Consider the following 25,077-nt stretch of genomic DNA (forward strand, 5'->3'; position numbering starts at 1 on the left):
AAGATTTAACTAGCAGTATCTGAGGCTCCTGACAGGGTCTTTCAAATGCTAACTGGCCATTCCTCATTAGAAGACTTCACAGTGTCCCATGGGGTAGATTGAAATTAACTGGCATGTGTATGTTGCTCTATGTCATCTGAAAGTAGATGATGTAATATGACAGCATACATCAACACTTATAGATGGTATTTACAACCATGGGACTCGAATCACTTAAGGAAATAAATGAATTAAGAATCTGAGGATTGAACCCTGGGGCACCGAAATATTTGAAAGTCAGGAAAAATGGTTCAGCAGAGGGACTGAAGAGGAACTAATTAGAGAAGAAAAACACAAGTGAGAAGAAGTGGAGCATCATCAACCACATCAAGTTCTGTGTATATCTTGAGTAAAGTGAAACCAGAAAAGAGCCCCATGGACTTGGCATCGTGGAAGCCATTACTGATAATCCCAGGTGTGATGTCAGTAGTGGAGGAGATGGGAATTATGCCTGGAACGGCTTGAGGTGAGACTGGAAGCTGAGAAAATAGAGGCAGGAAGCAGAGATGACTCTCCCCTGGAGGTTTGCTGTAGAGAGAAGCAGAGAAATGGAGTAGGTGATGAGAGGCAGACATGAGTACATGAAAGATTTTTCTTTTTTTCTTTCTTAAAGAGATGAGCTCTATGATAGCATGTATGTGTGCTGATGGAAATGACCCAGGAGCAGATATTGGCAATGCAAGTGGAGAGAGAATTTGGAGGGCATTTCTAGGAAACATATTAAAGTCATTTTCACTGTGCTATTTTCCCACAGCTTCTTATTTGCTCAGTTCATCTACGTTCTTAGGTAGAGCCACCCACTCAGAGTGTAAGTCAGTACAAGTCTATTTATACAGCCTTCCCTAAGGATTATATTAAAAATCATCTCTGAAGGGTTGAGTGAGTTTAAATCAGGATGCTTGAAGTCACTTCATGTATCTCTTTCTGCCAGGATTGCTAGATTTGGCTACATTTTATAGAGAAAACCGATTGAAAAAGCTCTGCCAGCAAACTATCAAGCAAGGAATCTGTGAAGAGAATGCCATTGCTCTACTCTCTGCTGCTGTGAAATATGATGCTCAGGTAAGAAAAGCATTTTTTCAGTTAGCCTACCTTCTGGAAAAAATAGGTAGGTGTCTACTTCATACCTTAAACTAAAATAAAGTCTTGGTAGATTAAATACTTAATGTAAACACATACAGTAACATATCAGCCAAAATATTAGTATATGTTTATATAATGTTAGGGCCAGACCTCAAAGAAAGAAAACCATAAAGGAAAGGATTGAGGGATTTAGTTTCAAAAAGATAAACATTTATACAGCTCTGGCCGGGTGGCTTAGTTGGTTGGAGCATTGTCCCATACACCAGAATGTTGCGAATTCCATCCTTGGTCGGGGCATGTACGGTAGATGACGTTTCTCTCTCACTTCTCTCATGTTAGAGTGTGTGTGTGTATGTGTGTGTGTGTGTGTGTGTGTGTGTCCTCCCCCACCCTTTCCTCTTTCTTTAAAATCAATAAACATACTCTCAGGTGAAGATTAAAAAAAAAAGAACAAAAAAAAAAACTGGGAAAATTTCTTGTAACATATAATGAAGCAAGCTTACCATAGTTAATACATAGTTCTTTTCTTTTTTCTTAAGAGAGGGAGAGAAACATCAATGTGTGGTTGCCTCTCGCGTGCCCCCCACTGGGGACCTGGCCCACAACCCAGGGATGTGCCCTGATTAGAAACTGAACCAGCAACCCTTTGGTTTGCAGGCTGGCACTCAATCCACTGAGCCACACCAGCCAGGGCAACATAGTTCTCTTTTAAATCTGTATTGTATTTTTTTCCATTACCATTTTGTCCTCTTATACTGCTGCATTCAGCAATCACCACACTGTTGTCCAAGTCCATGAGTCCTTTTAATATATAATTCTTAAAAACAAAAAGAAAACATGAGCAGTTTGACTAGAAAAAAAATGAACCAAATGGATTTGTGAATAAATGAAAAATATAAATAGAAACACTTGTCACATTGGGGAATATGTTTTTAGAAATAATACAGACTCAGAACAATGGGTGACCTAAACTGCTAATGAAAGTGCAAATTGGGCCCTGGCTGGTGTGACTCAGTGGATTGAGTGCCAGCCTGCGAACCAAAGGGTCACTGGTTTGATTCCCAGTCAGGGCACTAGCCTGGGTTGCGGGCCAGATCCCCAGAGGGGGGGTGCATGAGAGGCAACCACACATTGATGTTTCTCTCCCTCCCCTACTCCCTCCTTTCCCCTGTGTCTACAAATAAATAAAATTAAAAATCTTAAAAAAGTGCGAATTGGTACAGTCATTCTAGGGCACAATTTGGTAAAATATGTATTAAGCTGGGTGGTGGGGAGGAGGGATAGAGCAAAAAGGAAAAAAAAATCATGGAAAAGGACAACAGTGTGGTAATTGCTGTGGTGGGGGGGTTTGGGAAGGTAAAGGAGGGTATAAGGGAGGTGAGTTGTGATGGGGTGGTGAACACACAATAGTGCACAGATGATGTGTTGTAGAATTGTGGACCTGAAACCTATATAATTTTGTTAACCAGTGTCATCCCAATAAATTTAATAAAAATGAAAACAAGTTTTTAAAAAAGACCTTTAAAAGATGTAATTCTTTGAGAAATTCATATACAGCAGTTTGTCTTAAGGAAGTAATTATGGATTTTGACAAGGATTAACTTCAAAGAGGTCTACTGCAGCATTGTTTATAATTTTGAAAAATTAGAAAAAGTCAACATGAACCCTAGAGGATTGTTTAAACTATACAGAATGTTAACATGAAATTATGCAGCTATTCAAGGTATATCATTAACTGAAAAGCTATGGTCTTATTTTTATTTTTTAAAAATGTATAAATAGCTGAATTAAAAAAACTGAACTTCATTACCTATGAAGAAAAAAAAGACTGAAAATATGCTATATTTTGCTGTGTATAATGTGCACTGGAGGTTTTGTGTGCATTATACATAGGATTATTATACCCATGGCATGTAATCATTACACCCATGTATAACTCACATCCTTATTTTTCCCTCAAAAATTTGGGCAAAAGAGCACATTATACACAGCAAAATATGGTAATCAATGGTTATCGTTACATGGTAGGATTACAGATGATTTTCATTTCCTTATCTTTGCTTGTTTTTTCCTGAACTTTGTACCCTGACCATGTACTGTTTTGGTAATAAAGGAAGGAAAACTGTCTTAGAGCTAAATCTTTAGGAAACAGGCTGTACTTCCTAGAGTCAATTTCCTTTTGATATAAGGATATCCTCTTCTTTGGTTAAAAAAAAAAAATAAAGGGACATTTTATTGGTGGGTAGAAAAAAGGTTATAACCTTTTTTTCTGTTTATATAAATAATAATATGCTTATTAAAGAAAACTTGGAAAGGAATGACCTATCAACCAGAGAACATAACATTTTCACACAGCTCCTACTGATCTTTCCTAGATTGTATTATGTATATCTCTAAATAATATTTTTTTTTTTACTTCACATTAAAAAAAATCTTACCCACCTAGAAACATTGACATTTAAAAGCATAGTGAATGTTTGTCTTTCATCAAGGTAACGCTTTATTGGTCAGGGAATAAAATGCAAAATGCTTATGGACCAAAAAAATTCCTGTGCGTTTTTTCTAGTTTGGTAATGCCAAGGTGATAATACTGGACTCTGGTGGGCTACCTCAAATAACAAAAAGTTGGGCATATTGTGTTTCCACCTGAACTAGGTCTTAATTTCCAAGACGTTTTCATATTTTCTTATTTACATGAATTATTTGTAGTTACCTTGCATCCCTCTGTTTTCTAGAAAGTAAGCCCCTTGAGGAATGGCAAGGACTTTGCACACAACTAAATCCCTCATGCCTAGAATAGTGCCTGACACATATCATTAAATGTTTAATGAATGTTCAACTTTGCCTTTACTATTGCCCATGAAACTAAGAGTTGTACCTGAATTATTATAATAGACTAAAATTATAGAAAGAACAGTGTATTTGCTATCTTGTTTCACTTTAGTGTGCTGTAGGCAAAAACGTCACTTCTAAAAATTAAGCTAGAGTCCAATAATTTAAAATGGATATTGGTATATTCAGTATATATTAATAACACACATTTTTATGTATAGCCACATACAATGATGTCAGGTGGGTGCCTGGAATTTTGCCTATGAGTGCTTACCTGGGACTGAGAGATGTTATACTACGAGTGTGACACTAGCAGCCTACACAGGTGTTTAGGGATGAAATAGATAGGTTTTCTCCCTGTATTTTTTTTCTTCAAACTTACTGTGAATTTGATTGGCATGGCTATTAGTATTGCTCTTTTTTGTCTGTTTTTTCATCTCTAGCATTTTCTCTCATTTACATGTATGTAAAGAAGAAAAGATCATAGTGTGTACTGTGTACACATATGATTGCTTGGACATTATTCTGGGTTTCATTTTTTATAAATTAGTTTCAGCTAATACAGCATAAATTTTAAAAGTTGACCACTACTGGGCAACACCTTGTCCTGTGTCAAGATGGCTGCAGAGTGCAGGGCCAAAGGCATATTGGAGTCTCCTCAGGCTGGTCTCACTTTAGCTCTAATTTTTCTGGGGCCAAAAAAGCCTTCAACTACCTTCGTTCTGTCTCAAGTTTCCAGATCTAATCAAGAGAGTTTCTAGAGGATTATTCTTTGGCTCAGAGTGCATTACAAGAAGCCAAAAACACCAATCTGAGGAGTTTCTCTAAGGAGAAAGTCATGATTTCCTCAAAGCATTTTCCAGTTAAGATTACTGAAGATATGCAGGGTCTGATGAAATGCAATCATCCCATCTTTTGACTTCTTGTAAAGGCAAAAGAGCAGTGGCCTGTTAATGACGTCAGAGAAGTGGTTTCCCAGCATTACTGTTCTTTATGTCAACTTTTCTTTCTCATAAACTCTTTATAGGTAGAAATATTTAAAGCCCTTAGGGATATATAAGAAAGGAGTATTAAATACTTTTAATAAATATTCAAAGTGGAATGAACAATACAAATGCTCTAACTATAAAAAGTATAGAATTCATACATATAGGTGCCTAACTCTGGCATTGGTTGGTGTGGAGAAACTTGAATGTTTTACTCTGTTATTTACATTTTTCATAAGCATAGATTCATATTAGCTCAGTAGTTTTATAACTATTCTTTAGGTATTGCTGTACCAACATTTCTTCCTATTGGCTAGCTAATCCTTTTTCTTTGCCTGTGTGTTTAGGAATTTTCTTTCTGTGTTGCATTGCACTGGGAAACATGAATTTGTTAAAACATTTTTTTTGTTGTTCTTAGGATTTAGAAGAATTTTGCTTCAGGTTTTGCATAAACCATTTGACTGTAGTAACACAAACTTCCGGCTTTGCAGAAATGGACCATGATCTCCTGAAGAATTTTATCAGCAAAGCAAGTAGAGTTGGAGCCTTTAAAAATTGATTCTCACCTGCAGGAAATTTTGTTTTAGCATTTCCTTTTTGCCTGAAACAGCCAGAGAATAACTTCTCTTTAATAATATTAATGATGAACTACATTTGGCTGAATACTTGTTCTGTCAAAAGGAGGATGGTGGTCAGTCTTCCCCATCTGTTGAAATTCAAAGTTGGTATAGAAGGCATTAAATGATGTGCTCAGATGTGACTAAGCTCCAGGGGAAAAAATATTTAAATGTCATCTTATATTTACTATTTCCTTTCTCAATTCACTGAATTGGCATATTGGTCTAAGTGTACACTATTCTGGCTAACTCTTCCATTACTCAGCAGGCTGATTCACATAGAGAGCGTGGTGAAGGATGCTGTCACCACCACGCTGCCAGCGTCCAGCACAGTGCCTTGCATAGAGTAGGCACTCAATTAATTTATTATAAACCTAAGTATGTGCTGAGGACAGCTTTATTTGTGGGATGCTGGATGAAGGAATAACTGGCACGAAAACAAATTTGAAACAGCCTGTATCTATTAAGGTTCATATTCTTTTGGTGCATTGTTCTGAAAAATAGTGGCTAATTTAGAGCATTAATCTGAATTCACAAAACGCCTTGGCAAATGAATTGTCAAAGGCCCAAGGGCTAACTTTCATTTCCTGTTTACTCTGAGTTAATGATTTGTTGTACGGAATTACCGAATATGAAGTACTATCTCTGAATGAATGTTATTTCTGGGCTTATCTGCCTTACACAATTGCATAATGTCCTTTGCTTTTGTGTTACAAGAGACTTGCCTCTGTAAATAAAAATGTTTGTGTTTTTTAGTTGACTTTTCTGTCACTTGAAATCAGGTCTCTTAATCTGGAACAGTATAATTATAAAGTACTAGCTGAAAAGGAACTAATACATTTCATGTACAGCATTAAGAAGAATGAGATAAATTTATACTTTTTTGATCACAAAAAGCTACCCAACTGCAAAAGAGAAACTGGAACGGGATGTAGGATGTAGCACCAAATTCTCCTAATATGTTTCACAATGTGGTATTGTGTAAAGAAAACTTTTGGAAAGTATAAACCTTGTTCTGATGCTGAACTATTTGATAATAAAGTGCTTATTTGCAGATAATAGATGTTTTTTTTTTCAATTACAGTTTACATTCAATATTATTTTGTAGTAGTTTCAGGTAACAGCATAGTAGTTAAACAATCATATATTTTATAAAGTGATCTTCCCCATATTTCCTGGCTCCCTACCTAGTTATTACAATTTTATTGACTATATTTCCTATGCTGTACTTCATAGCCCCAGGATATATGCTTTTTAATCCCAAAGAAACAGAGATTATGTATCTCTTAGATATCTCATATGTATAAATCCATGTGATATAAGCTTGTTTTTTAAAGCAGTTACTCAAATACGATTTCATAGCAAAGCCCACTTAAAACAGAAATGGTTATAATACAAATTATTTGTATTATTGCCTCTATTGGTGAGGTCACTTTTGAATCCTTAGTTCCTTGTTTATCTGTTTTCGCAGAACTTATTTTGTAGAGGCAAAGTAATCTGGATGCCTCTAATTCCAAATCACAATTCTATTCTTGGAACTACAAAGTCTTATTCAATTATTTGTTATTTTAAATTAGTCATATCATATGCCATTTGTTTTCATTCTTTGGAAAATTTGCTATTATATCCAACAAAGAAATATTCAGCCCTAGCCAGTGTAGCTCAGTGGTTTGGAGCATTGTCCCATACTTCAAAAGGTGGTTCAGTTCCTGGTCAGGGCACATACCTAGGTTGTGGGCTCGGGCCCTGGTCAAGGCGTGTATGGGAAGCAACCAATTGATGTTTCTCTCTCACATCGATGTTTCTCTCTCTCCTTAAAAATCAATAAACTTTTTTTTTTTAAAAGAAGTACTCAGACTTGGCTATCACCTACAGCTATCAGTTCTCACAGTTGGACAACCACAGTTTCTGAATTTTCTTCCTCACCCTCTGATCAAAACCTTCCTATCTTCAGAGTGTCTTCCAAAACCTTACCTTCCACTTTCTTGCTGTTTGTAATAGGGTCTTCTGAAGCTCCTAGATGCCTTTTTCTTTTATGAACTCATTTCATGCAAAAATTGGAACACTCAAAGGGAAGAGATGAGTTTATTTAAGGATGCCAAATGGACTACCGTTTACCCAACTCCATAATGAGGGAACGGCCATATTGCTGGAGTACAAGTTATTAGGGACTGGATGGACTTTTATCAAGGTTTTCTTTCTACACTTTGTTATATGTAGGTTTGCACTGCTACATTATCTCAGTGCTTCTTATCTTTGGGTACAAGAGAATAATCTATGGAACTTTTTACAAAATACAGATTTAAGGACTCTGATTCAGTATGTTTAAAAACTTTTCATCAAAAGTAATTTTGATGTTTAACGAAGAATGGAGCCTTAAAATCTGTAACTTCAAACAATAAGGGCTCATTTTAGACCAGTTTGAAAGATGACACATGAGTCCAATGGATAGATACATCTTTCTGAAATAATGTGCTTTCTCTGGTCTTTGAGGACAGGCTTCACTCCTATGTGAAGGATATCAACACTATTTCCTTCAAACAGAAAGTGTCTGTAGTGCCTCAGAAACACGACTGATCAAGGGATAGTTGAGAGAAAAGGGACATTTTTCATGACACTCCAGAAATTAATGGATCTTTTTACTTAAGTTCACCTTAGGTTTCCTATCCTTAAGGGTTTTTCCCACTCTGCTCACAAAGGAAGTTCAATGTTTTTATGCTTTCAATATAATTTTACCCTAACTTACAGAGAGAAAGTTAAGATTTTACAGGAATAAAGTAGTGTCTCCATCTGCTGATAGCTGTTTGTAAAGATACCATTCAATGCTTTTAAAAAGTAAACGTTAATGTTCTTCAGCTGAGACCTGAAAAAACTGCCAGTCACTCTGAACCATACTCTGGTGAGTTTTACTTAGAGGCAGAATTCTTGACTGGTAATAATGAAAAGGAAGCGACAACAAACTATATAATTTTGTCTATCTTATTAGCCCTCTCCCATCCTTTTAATACATCAAATAGGCTGGCAGAATTGTAAAAAGAAAGGAAAAATGATACCTTAGAGTCATTTTTAATTCACTTTGCCAAAGCATAAAAACAAACCATACTGATTTTCTCTCACTAAATCAGTAGCACCTTATTTATTCAGTTAAAATAACAACATTTATTCAGTTAATATAATATTTTTTACTCAGGAAGTAACTGATGTCGGACCACCCCCCGCCCCCACCATTTGCTCTAGGAAACTGTAATGAAAAAATAAATAAGTACATGAATTTGAACTTGTTCTTTTTTTCATGAACTTCAATTAGTGAAATACTAAAGTAATCACCAGAAGTGATCAGTATTCTATCATCCAGACTAAAAAATTTTAGTGTCATAAAGGCAGTTTGATTTTTTTTTTTGATGCCTTGACCTAAGAGACTGTATTTTATGCAAGATCCCCATCCTGCTCTAACCTCTTTAATTTGCCTGCCTTCCTTCTGAAACAAACGATCCACCCTGTTTTTTGAGAAACCATATTTCTTAAACTCAAGATAATCCCTTATCTGAAACCCTGCATACCAGATGTGTGTCATATTTTTATTTTTTGGAGTTTAATATTATATATATACCACACACTACATAATACCTGAGCAAGGCCTAGGTTAGATACCCAAAATCAACATATTAATATTGGCTTGGCCAAAAAGTTCATTTAGTTTTTTTCCATAGATGGCTCTAGCAGTGCTTACTTGTCTTTAACTTCATTTGAAACAATTGTTAGATTGCATTGTGACAGCTGTCATATCAGTGTGCATTTTTTAAAAAAATCAAGCTGGTGAATTTTTACACATTCATTTTAATATTGAAGATGGAAAAAGATACGCAACATTTTTGGTATATTATGCTTTATTATTTCAAGAAAGGTAAAAAGGCAACTGAAACGCAAAAAAAGATTTGTGCAGTGTATGGAGAAGGTGCTGTGACTGATTGAACATGTCAAAAGCAGTTTGTGAAGTTTCTTGGTACTATTGATATTTTGGCCAAATTATTCTTTGCTGTGCAGCTGTCTTATGCATTGGAATATGATTAATAGCACCCCTGGCCTCTACCCTCTGGAAGCCAATAATGGGCATACTCCAACATACTCAAAATATCCAAATCAGTAAAGTTACTGGTGAAAATGAAAAATGTGTCTTTTATTTTATGGAAAAAACTAAACAGATTTTTTGGCCAACTCAATATTTTTGTAGCAAAATAACAATATTACCACTAAGTGGGATAAAGGTTCAAAATAGCTCCATGCGTTTAGATATGCTTTCGATGCCATACGACTTCGTCACCAAACAGACAGTACCCACTTGAGTTTTGTTTTGTTTTTTTCTTAAGCTTTTTTGATTTCAGAATTGCAGACAAAGGATTGTGGGCCTGTAATATACATAAAGGATGACTGGGAGGAAAGGCCTTTCCTATAAACTTTGTATTAGACGAAGAGAGATAGCCACTCCCACACTCCTCCTACAACTCTCCATTCTTTTGTGGTTCCTTATTTCTCTTACACACCAGACACATTCTACTTCCTAACACTGGGTTTTCATCTCTGTGGGCTGTTTTACCCCTGCCGATGCATGGCTCACTTTCTCACCTCCTTCAGGGATCTGCCAAAATACCATCTCAGCAAGTTTTTCCCTGACCAACCTAATTGAAATTTTAAACCTCCTTTCCCTACCAGCACTCCCTGTCCTCCTCCCAGTTATAACTTTCTCCAAAGTACTGAATAAAATTGGACATGTATTCCACATTTATTTATTCATTTGCTGTCTTTCCCTGAGACTAGAATTAGAATGTAAGCTCCACAAAGATGGGATTTTAGTTTTATTTATTCATTGTTGTATTGTCACATTTACAGCTATGATTGGAATATAATATGTATATGTACTCAGTACATGGCCTCTGAAAAGAGGAAGAGAGTATATTAATTGCTTCTGCATACTGGAAAAATATTCAAAATACACTTCACCTCCTACAAATGGGATTCTTCTAGGTACTAGAGCTAAAGTAATAAATAAAACTAGCCAGGCTGCTTCCAATCTGGGGAGGGGCTGATGTAGGGATGGGAAGACAGGCTATTGGCAAGTCAAGTAAGGCAACTTCAGATGCTAATAAATGCTGTGACATTTTTGAAGGAAACAAATGCAATATGGAATAAGGATTTTAGGTTGGGTGATCAAGGAAGCCCTCTGAACTGATCCCTGAAAGACAGGCAAAATTCTGGGGAAAGAACACCTAGACAGAAGGAACAGCAAACGTAAAAGCCTGAGGTACAGGGACAGGCTTGGAAAAGGTCGGGTGGCTGAAGCACAGTGAGCAAGGAAAAGTAAGGTGACGATGGAGAAGGAGGTAGGGGCCTTAACACAGGCCACAATAGGGAGTGTGAATACTTCAAGTAGAGTAGCAATGTGAATCAATTTACATATCAAAGGGATCACGTTTGCTCTCTATGGAGTTGACCAGTAAAAAGGAAAGAGAGGAAACAATAAGACCAGTTAGAAGTCTTTAACAGTGCTCCCGACAAGAGTTACTAGATGACTCAGGTTCTGGGCTCAAGCAAGTGTTCAGTAAAATGGGGAAAGACTAGGGTAGAAGAAACAAGGTATTATTAGTTTCTTGGATTTTGATTCATATTTTGAGAAGCTGAGCGGGGGAGGAGTAGGAATGAAAAGTTCTATTAGCTGTGAGAGCTTTGACCTCTGTGAAAAGGTCAGGGCTAGAAAAATAAATTTAGGAATCATCATATAAAACCCATTAAAGGCTAAGAACAGATGAGATACTACAAGAGAGTTTATATATGTGAGAACATCAGTGCACTCTATACAAAGACCACATCACACCATTAAGACTCTTAATGACTAATTTATTTTAAAATAGACAAACTATTAATTGTAGAAAATAGTAACATAGCAATATTAAATATACAGTTTTAACCAATACAAAAAAGCAATAAAGCAGTATCTGAAGCCTTATTTAAGAAATCTCAATACACGATCTCTGCAGTTCCTACAATTCTGGCACTAATTCTAACATGAGCTTATTAGCAAAAGGCTCAGAAATATGGTAAGTACTTGACCTAAAAGCTAACTGATTTGTATGATATTCATGCAAAAATTAATGAGGAAATGGAGTAAGGCATTCTAATGCCTTTGTTATCAAAATGACTGTAAAGAAAACCCCAAGTTTGAAATTTTGTTTTCTAACAGATGAGATTTCTTTTTAGAAAGAATTTAGACAAAATGACTTTCCTAAAAGCTAGTTGATGCTATCTTAAATACCATCTATTTTAAATTATACTATCTCTAAATAAGTTAATCACACAAGATAGTTCAAATACACCTTAGGTGCCAGGAGGGAAAGCACCTCTTTTACAATGTAGCTATTTTAAAATATTTGCAAAAAATTAGAAATATTAATGTCTAACCCAAAGACCTTTGAATACATACTTGACATTTTGAACTGGAAATAATGTGGCTTTGAATGTGCCAGTGTTAGACCATACTGACTTAAAAACAATAAATGATAAAGAAACAGTTGCCAGCTCTAAAGATACAAGGAAGACATGTACCATTCCAGAGAACACACATCCCTTCCCAAAACTAGGACAACACTATAACTGCTGAGTTACAATTAGATGAATCTTTAAGAAAAATATTAAGCCTTCTATGGTTAACAGTCTGTTTTATAGAGTAAAATTATTTTGAATCTTGATTTTTCAGGACCCAGAAACATTAGAAAGTGCACTTTGGATATACTGTATTAGGGTCCTCTATAGCCAAGCTATAGGTGAACACTTTATCTTCCAAGTACTAGATGGATACTTTATGAATTCAGTGATCTGAATAGTATAAAAACTAAGAGTACTATTAACAATCCTAATTTTAAAGCATGAGTTGGGTGAAGAAGAGAATCAATAAATTCTTAGAAGTCCTGAGGTATGAAATCTCTATCAGTAGTATGACAATATCCTATGTTTATAGTTTGCTTTCTGCTTGTATTTAAAAGCTAAACTTTATAAAACAAACACACAGTACATCAGGTTCCATTAGTAAACTAAAATCTAATGTGTAAAAATTAGTAATTATTTTCTACTTTCTAATATCTGTTTTAGATGAAGAATTCAGGATCATTTGGGTGAATAGGGGGCAGTCAGCCAAATTGTATTTGGAAGACAAGACACATTTTCTAAGGGTGTTTATGTTAAATTAAAAAAATAAATATAAATTAATAAAAATAATAGCAAACTTCACACATATGCCACAAGAGAAGACAAAGTACTCAGACAGGCATGGGTTGTTGGGACTCCCACTCCCAGGCATCCTTTGAAAATAGAATCATCTGCTATAACTTTTTAAATGGCAAGTTTTACAAAAGATTTTCAATCTTGTACAATAACAATGTATATTCTATTAAGTACAGCATTGAAAATGGCTTGGGAATCATCTGCATCTGCATACTTTACACCCAAAGAGAGCTGAAGATATGTATTAAATGTGGCTGTAAACAGAACCTGGGAGAGTTATACAGTCAGATCTGAGAGACAATGAGGCCAGAGGTGAACACAGTACCCACCAAAGTCATGAAATCCTTACTTTTCTTCCCTGTTGGAGATATCTGTACTATCATTCAGTTTCTGCTTTTGCATTCGTGTTCGAGTAGATGCTGGAAAAAAGATGAAGAACTGTTAATGGCACTGATGGTACTGGGTAAGCTGGCAAAAGCTACCAAATATGTTATGCTTATGCTGAATCAGTGGAGCTCAGGCCTTACAAAAGCAGTGGTTTCCATTTTTTTTTAAATCAATTATTCCTAGAGTTAAAATTATTCCAAGCATATGCTAACAAAATATGTACATATGCATGAATATGTATGTGTACATGAATTATAGGACACACATACCCCAAATAAACATTAAAGGTAGATGAGGTAAAATGAGAAATTCTAATATTTTCTTATAAAATCCACAAGGTAGTCTTACACACTTCCAGGTATGCCCCAACTGTGGAGGCCTATAGATAATGAGATGGTGAGCTTTGAGTTTGGCACTTGAGCAGAGCAGAATCCTGGGCTGGCCCAGAATGATCTGCTGACGTGAATGACATTCTTGACAAAACTAGCAATTTCTTCTTGTTCAGAGATGGCCTGTAGGTGCTGCAAAGACTGTCAGTTCACAGCTCATTCAACGTGGAAACGGACTTTGAAAATGTACATTGGTAATTACATCACAGTCAAGAACACAACATTTCTTTGTTTTTATTGAATTTATTGGGTGACATTAGTTAATAAAATCATATGAGGTCTGTCCAGAAAAAAGTCTAGCCATTGTTAGTGTAACAAAATGGTTTGCATGACATCTTTGTAACCTAGCAGCCAAGGAGAGCAGACTGGAATGCACAAATGTGAACAATGATGACTTCACTGTACTAGTCAGTGGAGGCTGCAGACACTGCCGAGTATGTATACTGTGTGGCAGTCACATTCAAAACGACTGAGTGGGCAGGGCAATGAATCTGCATCATAATTTTGTGTTAAGCTTAACATTCCTCCTTGGAAACTTTGGATGATTCAGAAGGCTGCAGCTATGGGCAACTGTGATTGGCAGCTTCATCAAGACAATGTGCCCAACCATGCATGACTTCTTGTGCAGTTTTTTGGCGAAACATCAAATCACCTACATCAAATCATCCAGGTGACTCAGCCCCACTATAGCCCAAATTTGGTGCCCTGCAACTCCTGGCTTTTCCCAAAACTAAAATCACTTTTGAAAGGGAAGAGATTTCTGACTATCGATGAGATTCAGGAAAATATGATGGGGCAGCTGATGGTTATTAGGAGAACTATTTGAGGTCCCAAGGTGCCTACTTTGAAGGGGACTGAAATGTCACTGTCTATATACAATGTTTTTTGTATCCTGTCTCTTCTTCAATAAATGTCTCTATTTTTCATACCACATGGCTGGATACCTTATGGGCAGGCCTCTTACAGGCTTCAGGTGTACAGTTCTACAACACACCATTTGTATATTGTATTATGTGTTCACCACTCCAAAGTCAAGTCTCCTTCTATCACCTTTTATCCCTCCCTTTACCTTTTATATCCCCAACCCCCTCCTTCCCTCTGGTAATCACCATACTGTTGTCTGTGTCTTTGAGGGTTTTTTGTTTGTTTGTTTGTATAATCTCATCTTTTTCACCCAGCCCCGCAAATCCCCACCCCTATGACAACTGTCAGACCATTTCTTTTAAATTACTTTAAAATTCTTAACTTGATTTTAATGGTAGGCAGGAGCTCTTCATAAAGAAGCACAAAGAATATTTATACTTGGAAAAGAAAAAAAAACACAACAGTAATTCTAAGTCTCTCCCTGTGGCCCTTCCACTCTGAGTGATCTAGCATTGTTTGATGATCTTTTTTGAATGCAACTCTGAGAAACCTAAAGAGGAGCCCAGAGGAGTCCTTAGCTTTACCAATTAAAACTCCTGTTGCTTGTCCCCAATCTTCCAGCTGCACAAATCCCCACATTTCAGCCAGGCAGAAGGGATTCACCACTATAGCTAAGTGTGTCCTCATGGAATGTACTGACTACAGCAACTGAACTCTTCTCTAAGAAAATATACATGCTTTTACAGCTTTCTGCTCCCCTTAATTGTGCATATCTATGGGTTTCATAATGCTTCCACATGTTTTCAAGGCCTGATTTTTGTTATAAGCTTCATTTCTTTTTTCACATACTGGGGTGGAAAAGCCACAATTATTTAAAAGTTAAAATAGGATATTTAGTCAGTGTAAAATCCAAAAAAGAGATTCATTTATAACCAAAAAATTTAAATTTTTGGTATATTTAGTTTTAATTGAAGTTTTCAAACTAATGCACAAAGAAAAAATGGTTTAAAAAACTCAAAAGCATTCTTTTAAATTCTTTATATTTCAAAGTATCTACAGAAACGTGTTAAAAGAAAGCCCCTTTTTCAAAAGTTACACTTTAATTGGTATTGTTCTTATTGATATGCCCTATAATGTGGGAATGAAAGTTTTAATACTTACTCATTTATGTTTGTCTTCTTTCCAAGTCCCAGCTCTTTTTCCTGTTAATGGATCTGTCAGCACACTATCGTGAAATGTCACACTCACTATCATAGCTACCTCTCTCTTTAAGACAATCCAGAAGCAGTTAGCACAGGTTTATCTTTTTCTTGATGCACTTTCCATCTCCTATACTTGGGGTAATCTTTTACAGTGTTAAGGGTAACTTAAGATAGAATTCCATTTGCTTTAATATTCCAAATTTATGTCGCTGCACAACTTGGAATATGATAAGTGGCGGTTTTTATCAAAATTCTGATTTCCAGTAATGGAGAACTTTTGTTTTAAATTAAGTTTGAAAATTTGCAAGTTGGGAAAGTTCAATAATAGCAGGATAGAAGATTATTCTTTAAGTAAGGGTTATGATGTTTGTATATGCTAAGTTTGTAAGACCTTTCCTTATACTCAACACTCTTTAAGAGTTCCTCATTAGAGTTCTGCTTCTAACCACAGCCAGTAATGCTGAACAAGTGGTTTTACTTCTTAGTGTTCCTGCGCAAAAGATTTCAGAAAGGGTCAAGATGACCTTCACTTTGCATGATACATTTAAACTACAAATGTTTGTGTATATAAATAATACATTCTTGATCAAATTATACTTTAAATTCATGAGACAATCCACTAATTGAAAGAATTATATGTATTCTTTTCTAATGTGAAAAGTTCTTTTGATATGTAAACAAATTCATTTATATAAGGTGAAATGGTAAGTACTTACTCATTTCTGCCAGTTTCTGTTGAAATTTGGATTCCCCTGGGAGATGTTTACTGCAGATTTAAAAAAATGCAAAATATTTCATATGTATAAATGGAAAACTCAAATTCCCAATAGTTATGGTGTTTTACATGACTTATATCTTATTTTCATGAGTAGCTTTTAATTTCAAAGGTTTATAAACAAACCATCTAAAATACAAATGTCACAAATTTATCATCCTATATAATTCTTCAGTATCTTACAAAACACAATAGCTGATATTTTTAAAGAGTATTTCAAAATCTAATGCTAATCAAAAGTAACAAAATTTTATCAGAATTTTGTAAAAATGATCAGATTTTAAACATCTGATATTTTCTATCTATTTCAATAGATAGTACATAATTTGTTTACATGCTGCTTTTTAACTCTGGGAAGCAATCATACCTATTATTTTGTGTAATCCTAGCAATTTCCAAATCAAATTGGCATGAAAGGAAATGGTGGAAGTCAAAATAGAGCTGGCACTCTGAGTTCTCCAGAGGACCAGCTCATCTACTGAGAAACATTCTGAAACTGCTCCTACCTTCCATCTGCTTCATCTGATCCTTCAATATCAAAGCGCAGTTTTTTCAGTGGTTTAGGAGGGTTGATTCCTTCTGCACTTCTTTTGAGCACACGGTCGCTGTTACACACCATCTGATTTATTTTCTGGAACTTCTCAGAAGTCTATGAATTACAGAATTCTCTATTAAATTTTTAAATGGAAGCGTTTTGTAGTTAGCAACTCTTAATTGTGGTTTGAGATGTGTCAAAAATCAGGCAGAGGTAATATCTGCATTTTAATTTTCTGCTTTACTGGACTAAATACAACATAAGAAAAACCTCAAAATCAGAGTAACGATTTACCCAATTAAATATCCTCTCTTTTTAAAAAAAAGATTTAAAAAAAATTATTTCTTTTTAAAAAATTTTTTCAAATACATTTGTCTCCATTTACCCACCACCACTTTCCCCTGCCCCACCCACCCACACCTCCCCCCCTCAATCCTCCCCCACCTTGGCTTCTTGCATGTGTCCTTTGCACCTGTTCCTTGACCCTTCCTCTTCCCCTCCCCGCTAACCCCCTCCCTCCCAGCCTCCCGTCCCTGTCAGTTTCTTCTTTCGTTATTTCAATGTTGCTGGTCATATTTTCCTTGCCTGCTTGCTTTGCTTATTAGATTCCACTTATAGGTGAGATCATATGGTATTTGTCTTTCATGGCCTGGCTTATTTCACTTAGCATAATGCTCTCCAGTTCCAATCATGCTGTCGCAAAGGGTAGTAGATTAAATACCCACTCTTTTTAAGTCTCCCTCTCTCTTCCCATGAGGCTCTTCTTTCAACAACTCTGACTATTATTCTGCAATTCCTAGTTCCTCAGTTTCAGAACACACCCACACACCAAACTCAGGCTACCTCTTTCTCAGAAACATATAAAGTTGAAACAGTTTTCTGGAACCCTGCTTTTGTCAGATTTTTTGTTTTCTTGAGGGCATAACACAACCAGAGAAAACACAAGAATTTAATGAGATGAAGTGTCCAGTGAATAATAATTTCACTTTTTGGGTACTATGTTGACAAGTTATATAGTTTACATATTTTTAAACCATCATTGATAACAGTGTTTGTTGAAATGCTGCTAATTCATTAAGTTTTTAAAATAAAAAATCAAATATCAAAAAGACTTAAGAATTTGAGTTGATCATTATTACTGGAAATGGTTTGAGAGCTATATCTCCTAAAGGAGAATCCTGTCACAGCAAAGAATGTTTTGTTAAGAAATACCAAAGGAGGGACAATACCTTATTTTATCCAAAGAAGAAACATGTGGAAAATTCTCTTTCTTACTTATCTATTTTAGAACCAGAGTGAGGTGATTATCTTAGGGATGTGAATGAATATGCTCATTTGAACTAAAAAATGAGGTCAGACTTTGTGATAGAAATTAAATCTGAATGGGGATGGAAAGAGACTTGACTTGGGGTGGTAGACACACAATATAGTGTACAAATGATGTGTTGTGCAATTGTTCACCTGAAACCTGAATAATTTTGTTAAGTGGTGTCACCCCAATAAATTCAATAACAAGGAAAAAATAGTGAAAAAAATTAAGTCTGATTTGATTGATTAATTTGACAGAGAGGAGTAGCTTTTCTGATTATGCTTTATTTTCCAAAAAATTAAATACAAAAACAGGTTTAGATGGAAAATATACTTAGGGCACATTTATATGATAGAAACTAAATCCTGTGCACTTACTAAATTTATGATGATTTTTAGTTATTACCTTTAAAATATGGAAATACATATAACATTTTCTCAGTTCTTTTAAAGGTTATAGCAAGCAGGAAAGTGTGACACCACTACTCTATTCCTCTCCAGACCCAATCCCACTTATGTATGTGAGCTCCTTTGTAAAGCGTGACAGCTGCAGCCTACCCTGAGCTAATGTCACAGCACTGTATGATTTGTAACATATGTCTTAACACCTGGCCTTTTAGTATACAAATTTTTAACTTTCTCTAGTTATTTCACTTGGGGAAGTATGACAGACTCTAGAGTAGCTCTCACTAATCCCCAGCTCCTAGTATTTACACCCTTGTGTAATTCATCTCTCCTTGAATGTGGGTTTGTCTTGCTTCTAACAAAAATAATATGGTAAAAGTGAAAGAATGACACTTCCAGTGTTAGTGACAAAAGGACTGTGACTTCCGTCTGGCTCATTATCTCCTTTCCTTCCCTTCCTCTCTTGAAGTTCCTACTCTGGGGGAAGCAAGGTGCTATGGTGTGAACAGTAAGTAGCCCTATGGAGAACCTCAAGTGGCAAGGTACTGATGGCTTGCGCAGATAGCCATCAAGGATTAGCCAGTAGCCATACGAATGAGTTTGCAAGAAATCCTCCTCCATTTGAGCCCTGAAATAACTGCAGTCCCAGCAAACATGTTGATTGCAGCCTTGTGAAGACAGGCCCTGGACCCAGCTAAGTCATGCCTGAATTACTGAAACCACAGAAAACTGAGATTAAAAAATGCTTATTTTAAGTTACTAAATTTGTATGTGATTTGTTATGCAGTAATAGATAACTGTTATAGGCAAGAGGGGTGAGGTGGTGAAACATTAATAGTAATGCACACTGAAAACAGGACTGCAGAATCAGCGATGTTAATGGAAGGTCAAGTAGAGTAGTAGGTTCCCACTTTTACTTGGATCCCTCTGGAATAAAGACCACCACACACCCTGCTGTCTATACTGGGACAGAGATTCTCATGTAATGAAGTCCTAATCAATTTACCAGAGGAAGAATATCCTAGAGGTCTGACAGGAAGGACAAGCAAAATCATGTATATGTATAGAAGGAGAAGGCCAGTAGATAGGGACTGGTTGGTGACATTTGGATATGGTATCTTATTTCAAATCATACACATAGTGAATTTCAAACCTGTTTTCTAAATATTCCTTTAAGACTATATACATATATGTGAATGTATGTACACACATATATGTGTATTACATAATCTCAAAGGAATGTTTATAAAATGGACTTGAAAATAAATCTGATATGTATATTTTCTAAATTCTATGCAACATGCTTGGATGGGTGTTTAAATAATAGTACTTGTAAATTCAAATTATAGAAATCTTAAATTTCTTTTTATAGTTACAGTGCATGTCACTGTATTTCATAGAAAATACTCACCCCAAATGATTCACCAATGGATACTAAGATTCTGTCAAGGTAAGATAAAATACAAATTAGTAATGAAAATCATACACAAATTTGCAGAGATGAACATATATGCAGCATTCTGAATTATCAGAAATACCAAATCAAAAGTTTCCTCTACCCTTAGAACCACTGGTAAATCATATTCATTAGCCCTGGCTGGTGTGGCTTAGTGGACTGAGCACTGGACTGTGAATGAAAGGGTTGCAGGTTCAATTCCCAGTCAGGGCACACGACTGGGTTGCAGGACAGGTCCCTGGTAGTGGGCACTCGAGAGGCAACCACACGTTAATGTTTCTCTCCTTCTCTTTCTCCCTTCCCCTCTCTAAAAGTAAATAAATAAAATCTTAAAAAAATAAAAAAAATCATATCATTAAAGGTTTAATCCAACAGTACTAGTCTAGTCATACACTGAGCTGGTCTCTTAGATTTTTAAAGCAAAAACTCTATGTCTACAAGGACATATTCTGCCATTGTCCACATTTAAAAAGGATAAAAGAAAATTTTAACTTTATCCCTATTTAATTCTTCATAAATCAATTGGTAAGTTATCAATTAAAATTTCTTTCACATTTTCTCATTAAAAATTCATGATATTAAGCAATAATCAATTCTAATTAGGATCTATATTTGTATACAGAATAAAGGCTAAATATCATATGTCATAGAATCAGAAATCTCTATTAGTTTGTTTGGCCTTGTTTGAACTATGTAATTTATGTTTTTGAAAATAAAGCTGAAGAAGAGCATTAGCCTGGCAAAACAAAGATTTGATGATATACACATGTAACTAATCGATATACAGATTTTATTCTCTTCAAATTCCTTGATAAGTGGCTATCAATCTCTATATATTTGATTAACCAGAATACTTAAATATGCTAGATAGGCAAGTGTTAACAATCTAATGAACAAACTGAACTAATAAGCAAAATAGAGACAGATTCACAGAGAGTAGGCTGAAAGCTCTGGTGGGAGGCGGGGTGTTTGGGGGTAGAGGAATCAAGCAAAAAAGAAAAAGGACTGAACATGGATAACAGTGTTGTGACTGCAGCAGGAGTGGGTGGAAGTAGAAGAGGGTATAATGGGGATAGATGGTAATGGAAAAAATACAATAAAAAATCAATTGGTAAAAAAGATATCCTAATGCTTGATCAATGATTTAACAGGAATGTTATGTGGCGTTTTTGCTAATGAAGATCCCCACAACACAGAAGTGATTTCACTAGGATAAGCAAATAGCCATCACTATCAGCACAATATGGACTAATTATCATCATTACAAAATTACCCCGGGAAAATTACATTTTCATGATGAAGTATAGGACTGTGTAAATTAAATAGACTTGGTATGGCATCTTAGCAGCTTATAATGTAAGCTGTAGATTTCAGTACCTAGATATTCAACAAATAAACAAAGGATGGTATAGGGACACACAAGAGCATTTATACCATTGCCAATTATTTTTTACTTTATCTTTTCCTGTAGAGTTTGAAGTTTTATCATGAATACGCATTACATATATAATTAAATGCACTACACAATATTAATATTTTCTAAGGGGTTAATATATCCCCTCTCCTTGTTTGCTTTTGTTGCCCATTAAGTACAACCATATGAGCTGACAATTTCTGAGATGAGATTACATTAAATATTCTTGCTAATCTGCCTCCCACTTTATACAGAGAGTCAAGTTTCAAATAGCCCATGGCACTTCAAAGCCAGAAAGCAGTTGTGATTGGTTATGGAGTATAATATAACGATTAGTAGTTGCACAGAATCTTTCTTTTTCTTTTTTCTTCTTTTTTTGATTTTATTTATTTATTTTTAGAGAGAAGGGAAGGGAGGGAGAAAGAGAGGGAGAGAAACATCCATGTGTGAGAAAAACATCCATCGGTTGCCTCTCACATGCCAATTGGTTAACGTGCCTGCAATCCAGGGATGTACCCTGACTGGGAATCAAATGACAACCTTTTGGTTCACAGGTCAGCACTCAATCCACTGAGCCACATCAGCCAGGGCCAGAATCTTTCATCTAAGCATTTAAAATTGCTTCATATTCATCATGTCCCTGATGCACCTTTCTGAGGCAGACACAGAGAACTGTCCATGGTAATATAAGGAAAACCACAGGGAGAATTAGAGGTGAACTTCTAAAGACTTAATTTGGTCATCTATATTTAATCAGCCATCTACATTTTTATAACACAGCAAGACGCACAGGTCCATAGAAAGAATTTACAGAACATTTAATAAACTACAGAATAAAAATTATTAACCAAAAAGTAATCTTTTTGTTTAGTAGACTGGCTAACAAAAATATGATTTGAAACCTAGTACCAACAGGTTCTTAGACTGTTTACAAAAGAACAGACCCCAGTGTCCAGGAAAGTTGATGACTAAATTTGCAAACCTACCTAAGTAAAAAAATGATCTTTCTTTCCTCACAAATTCTTATCTTGTCACTTAATATAAGTAAGCAAAGTAGGGATGCAAGAGTACAGCTTATTTTAAATGAAGAAAACTGTATTTTTATGCTTGAGTCAAAATAATCCCCTCTTATCTCTTTACCACTTCCTTAAAGAGAAAACACAAACCTTGATCTTGGAGTCATTTTTGTTGGTGTTGGCAGACCTTCCGAAATTTTATATGGGTTCTTCAGGGGCGAAATATAGATGTTTCCCCCAGGAATCCGTAAAGGTGAACTGGAAAACTTGTAAGGGCTTCGAGGAATGTGAGGTATTGGTGACAAAGTAGGGGGCTAGGGCAAAAGCAGAGGCAGATTATTTATTTAATGTCTTCGTGAGATCCATTGCTTTATAATTAGATTTTCCCAATCAAAGGATACTTTTAACATACCCTGGTGGAAGCATACTGCAAAATATTTGTTTTCAGTCTCTGCATAAAGACTGAGTTATAGAATACTATAATAGAATCATACTCCTCTTCTCTGATCAAAACACGTTTGAATGTCTAGGAAGAATAAAAATACTTGTTAAATGAATTTGGGAGTTTCTGTTTAGATTTTCTTTTTTAAATAGTTCATAATACTTTTTAACAGTAAGAAGCACATATTATACAGGAAAAAAATAATCTGAAAAAGCTTTCTTAGGCTTGGATTATTGCAGGGATATAGTATTCCTTATTAACTCTATAATATGAATTTGTATATTAAGAAGCATTAATTTTCCAATTCCATTTTAGTTAGAAATAATTAACCAATAATATAGAAGTAAAAAATTAATATATGAATTTATATAAGGTCAGACAATATGATCAAATTAATAACTGAAATTACCCATACTATAGATATGGATATATCCCCAAAATTCTTACCATGGAAGATTACCTACCTCCTGAACAGCATGAGGAAGTTCCTTATAAGCTGTTACAATGATTTTGAATTTAAGGTCTATATTCTTTACTTTGCATATGCCATACATGGAACACATCATAATCTAATAAATAAATGTGATGTAAAAATAGTCAGAATTTTGTAACATGGTTGTATTCTAATAGGCACTTGTTATCTTTCTTTTTAACCTTAAAATAGAAATTTAATTTCCTACAGAATTATCTTTTCCCATCCTGAGCTCAGTTTGAAAGTCTATGTGAAGTGTTTAACCCAAATTGTATTTAAAGAACAAAATGCAAAATGGAAATCAACTATTGATTATTCAGGACTGATCATGTGGTTTGTAAATAACCCTAACCTTTGCTCCCATCCCTTAGATATTTCCCAGAAGATAAAGGTTGAAACTGGAATCAGTTAGCTGTGTAACTAGCACTTAAAAAAAAAAAAAAAAAGCCAGGCGTGAAAAAGGTTCAAACAATCAAATAAAATAATACTGAATACATTTGATGGTAGTGGTAAGGGGAATGTCATGATTAAAAGGAGACAGGAAAGAATCTTCTGTATTGTTGATAATGTTCTGTTTCTTGATTTGGATGCTATTTATACAGGTGAGTTCCGGGGATGAATTTACATTAAGATGTACCCTTATGATACATGCATTTTCCTATATGCATATTATATTTCAAATAAAAATTTTAAAATGCAAAAATAAGACTAAAAATGATTCCCTGTGACTTTCAAACATCAAATTTTCTTTACTTGTATAAATTTTATTGCCTAATTTAAGTATACATATCTTCTGCAATATTCTTGCTCACATCTACTATTGCCAACAATACCTATGCATTACTCCTTGCTCAGCCTCCCACTAGCCCCAATCCTCCTAGTCCTCCCATTTAGAAGGCCATTCAGTGTTCTCTTTACAAATTCACATTTTTCTCCTACTCCAACACTCTACCTAAGGCACCTCTCATAAATATATTCTTAATTCCAGATACCTAATTTCTTTAGAAATCCTTAGTACTACTGTTTATATCTTTCTATAGTATAGAAAAGCAGTAGAACCAAAGGCAGTAAGTGCCCACTTTAAAAAATCTAATATACTAGAATTTATATATCCAGACATTATCTGGTAAAATATACTTACTGTAGGTTCTATACAATAATTCACCTTTTGCTAAAAACATTTTCACTGGGAACATTACTGCCAACCTTACAGAAACAAAAGGATTATAAGGGAACATTACAAATAACTGTATACAAAAGTCTAGATATTTAAGATGAAGTAGAAAAGTTTATAGAAGGACACAAACTACCAAAACTGACTCAAGAAGATCTATCTAAACTTGAATTAGTAATAGAAAATTTTCCACAAACAAAAGCCCAAACCCAGATGGCTTCACTGGTAAATTCACTGGTCAATTCTACCAACTGATATTAAAAAATCAGTATCGATTCTTCACAAACTCTTCCAAAACTAGAGAGGAGGGAACACTACCCAAATAAGTCTATAAGGCCATCATTTCTCTGATACCAAAACCAGACATCACAAGAAAATTGTTAACATCTCTATGATTATAAATGTAAAA

At 35.2% G+C, this 25,077-nt stretch overlaps 2 protein-coding genes across 7 annotated transcripts in view; one reads left to right on the top strand and one right to left on the bottom strand.

Moving 5' to 3' along the window:
- The window catches only part of RCBTB2 (RCC1 and BTB domain containing protein 2), a 40,193-nt gene extending 33,587 nt beyond the window's left edge, over positions 1 to 6,606 (top strand). For 2 of the 3 annotated variants that reach the window (XM_054586348.1, XM_054586346.1), the window contains exons 11-12: positions 971 to 1,101; positions 5,359 to 6,606. In XM_054586348.1, coding sequence (XP_054442323.1) covers positions 971 to 1,101; positions 5,359 to 5,499 — 272 coding nt within the window. In that variant the 3' untranslated portion in view covers positions 5,500 to 6,606. Of the gene's footprint in view, positions 1 to 970; positions 1,102 to 5,358 lie in introns of those variants that run through there. The other variant, XR_008530239.1, reaches the window with a different exon arrangement.
- The window catches only part of RB1 (RB transcriptional corepressor 1), a 305,988-nt gene that overhangs the window by 23,033 nt on the left and 257,878 nt on the right, over positions 1 to 25,077 (bottom strand). For 2 of the 4 annotated variants that reach the window (XM_054586344.1, XM_054586343.1), the window contains exons 21-27: positions 23,487 to 23,591; positions 22,993 to 23,106; positions 22,731 to 22,894; positions 20,106 to 20,136; positions 16,953 to 17,095; positions 16,388 to 16,437; positions 12,008 to 13,248 (exon numbers count right to left, since the gene is read on the bottom strand). In XM_054586344.1, the coding sequence (XP_054442319.1) occupies positions 13,175 to 13,248; positions 16,388 to 16,437; positions 16,953 to 17,095; positions 20,106 to 20,136; positions 22,731 to 22,894; positions 22,993 to 23,106; positions 23,487 to 23,591 (681 nt within the window). In that variant the 3' untranslated portion in view covers positions 12,008 to 13,174. Of the gene's footprint in view, positions 1 to 12,007; positions 13,268 to 16,387; positions 16,438 to 16,952; positions 17,096 to 20,105; positions 20,137 to 22,730; positions 22,895 to 22,992; positions 23,107 to 23,486; positions 23,592 to 25,077 lie in introns of those variants that run through there. The other 2 variants (XM_054586341.1, XM_054586345.1) reach the window with 2 other exon arrangements.

Source organism: Pteronotus mesoamericanus, unplaced genomic scaffold, assembly GCF_021234165.1.
Source record: "Pteronotus mesoamericanus isolate MK-2021 breed Mesoamerican mustached bat unplaced genomic scaffold, CSHL_Meso_final contig_94, whole genome shotgun sequence".
Classification (NCBI taxonomy): Eukaryota; Metazoa; Chordata; class Mammalia; order Chiroptera; family Mormoopidae; genus Pteronotus; species Pteronotus mesoamericanus.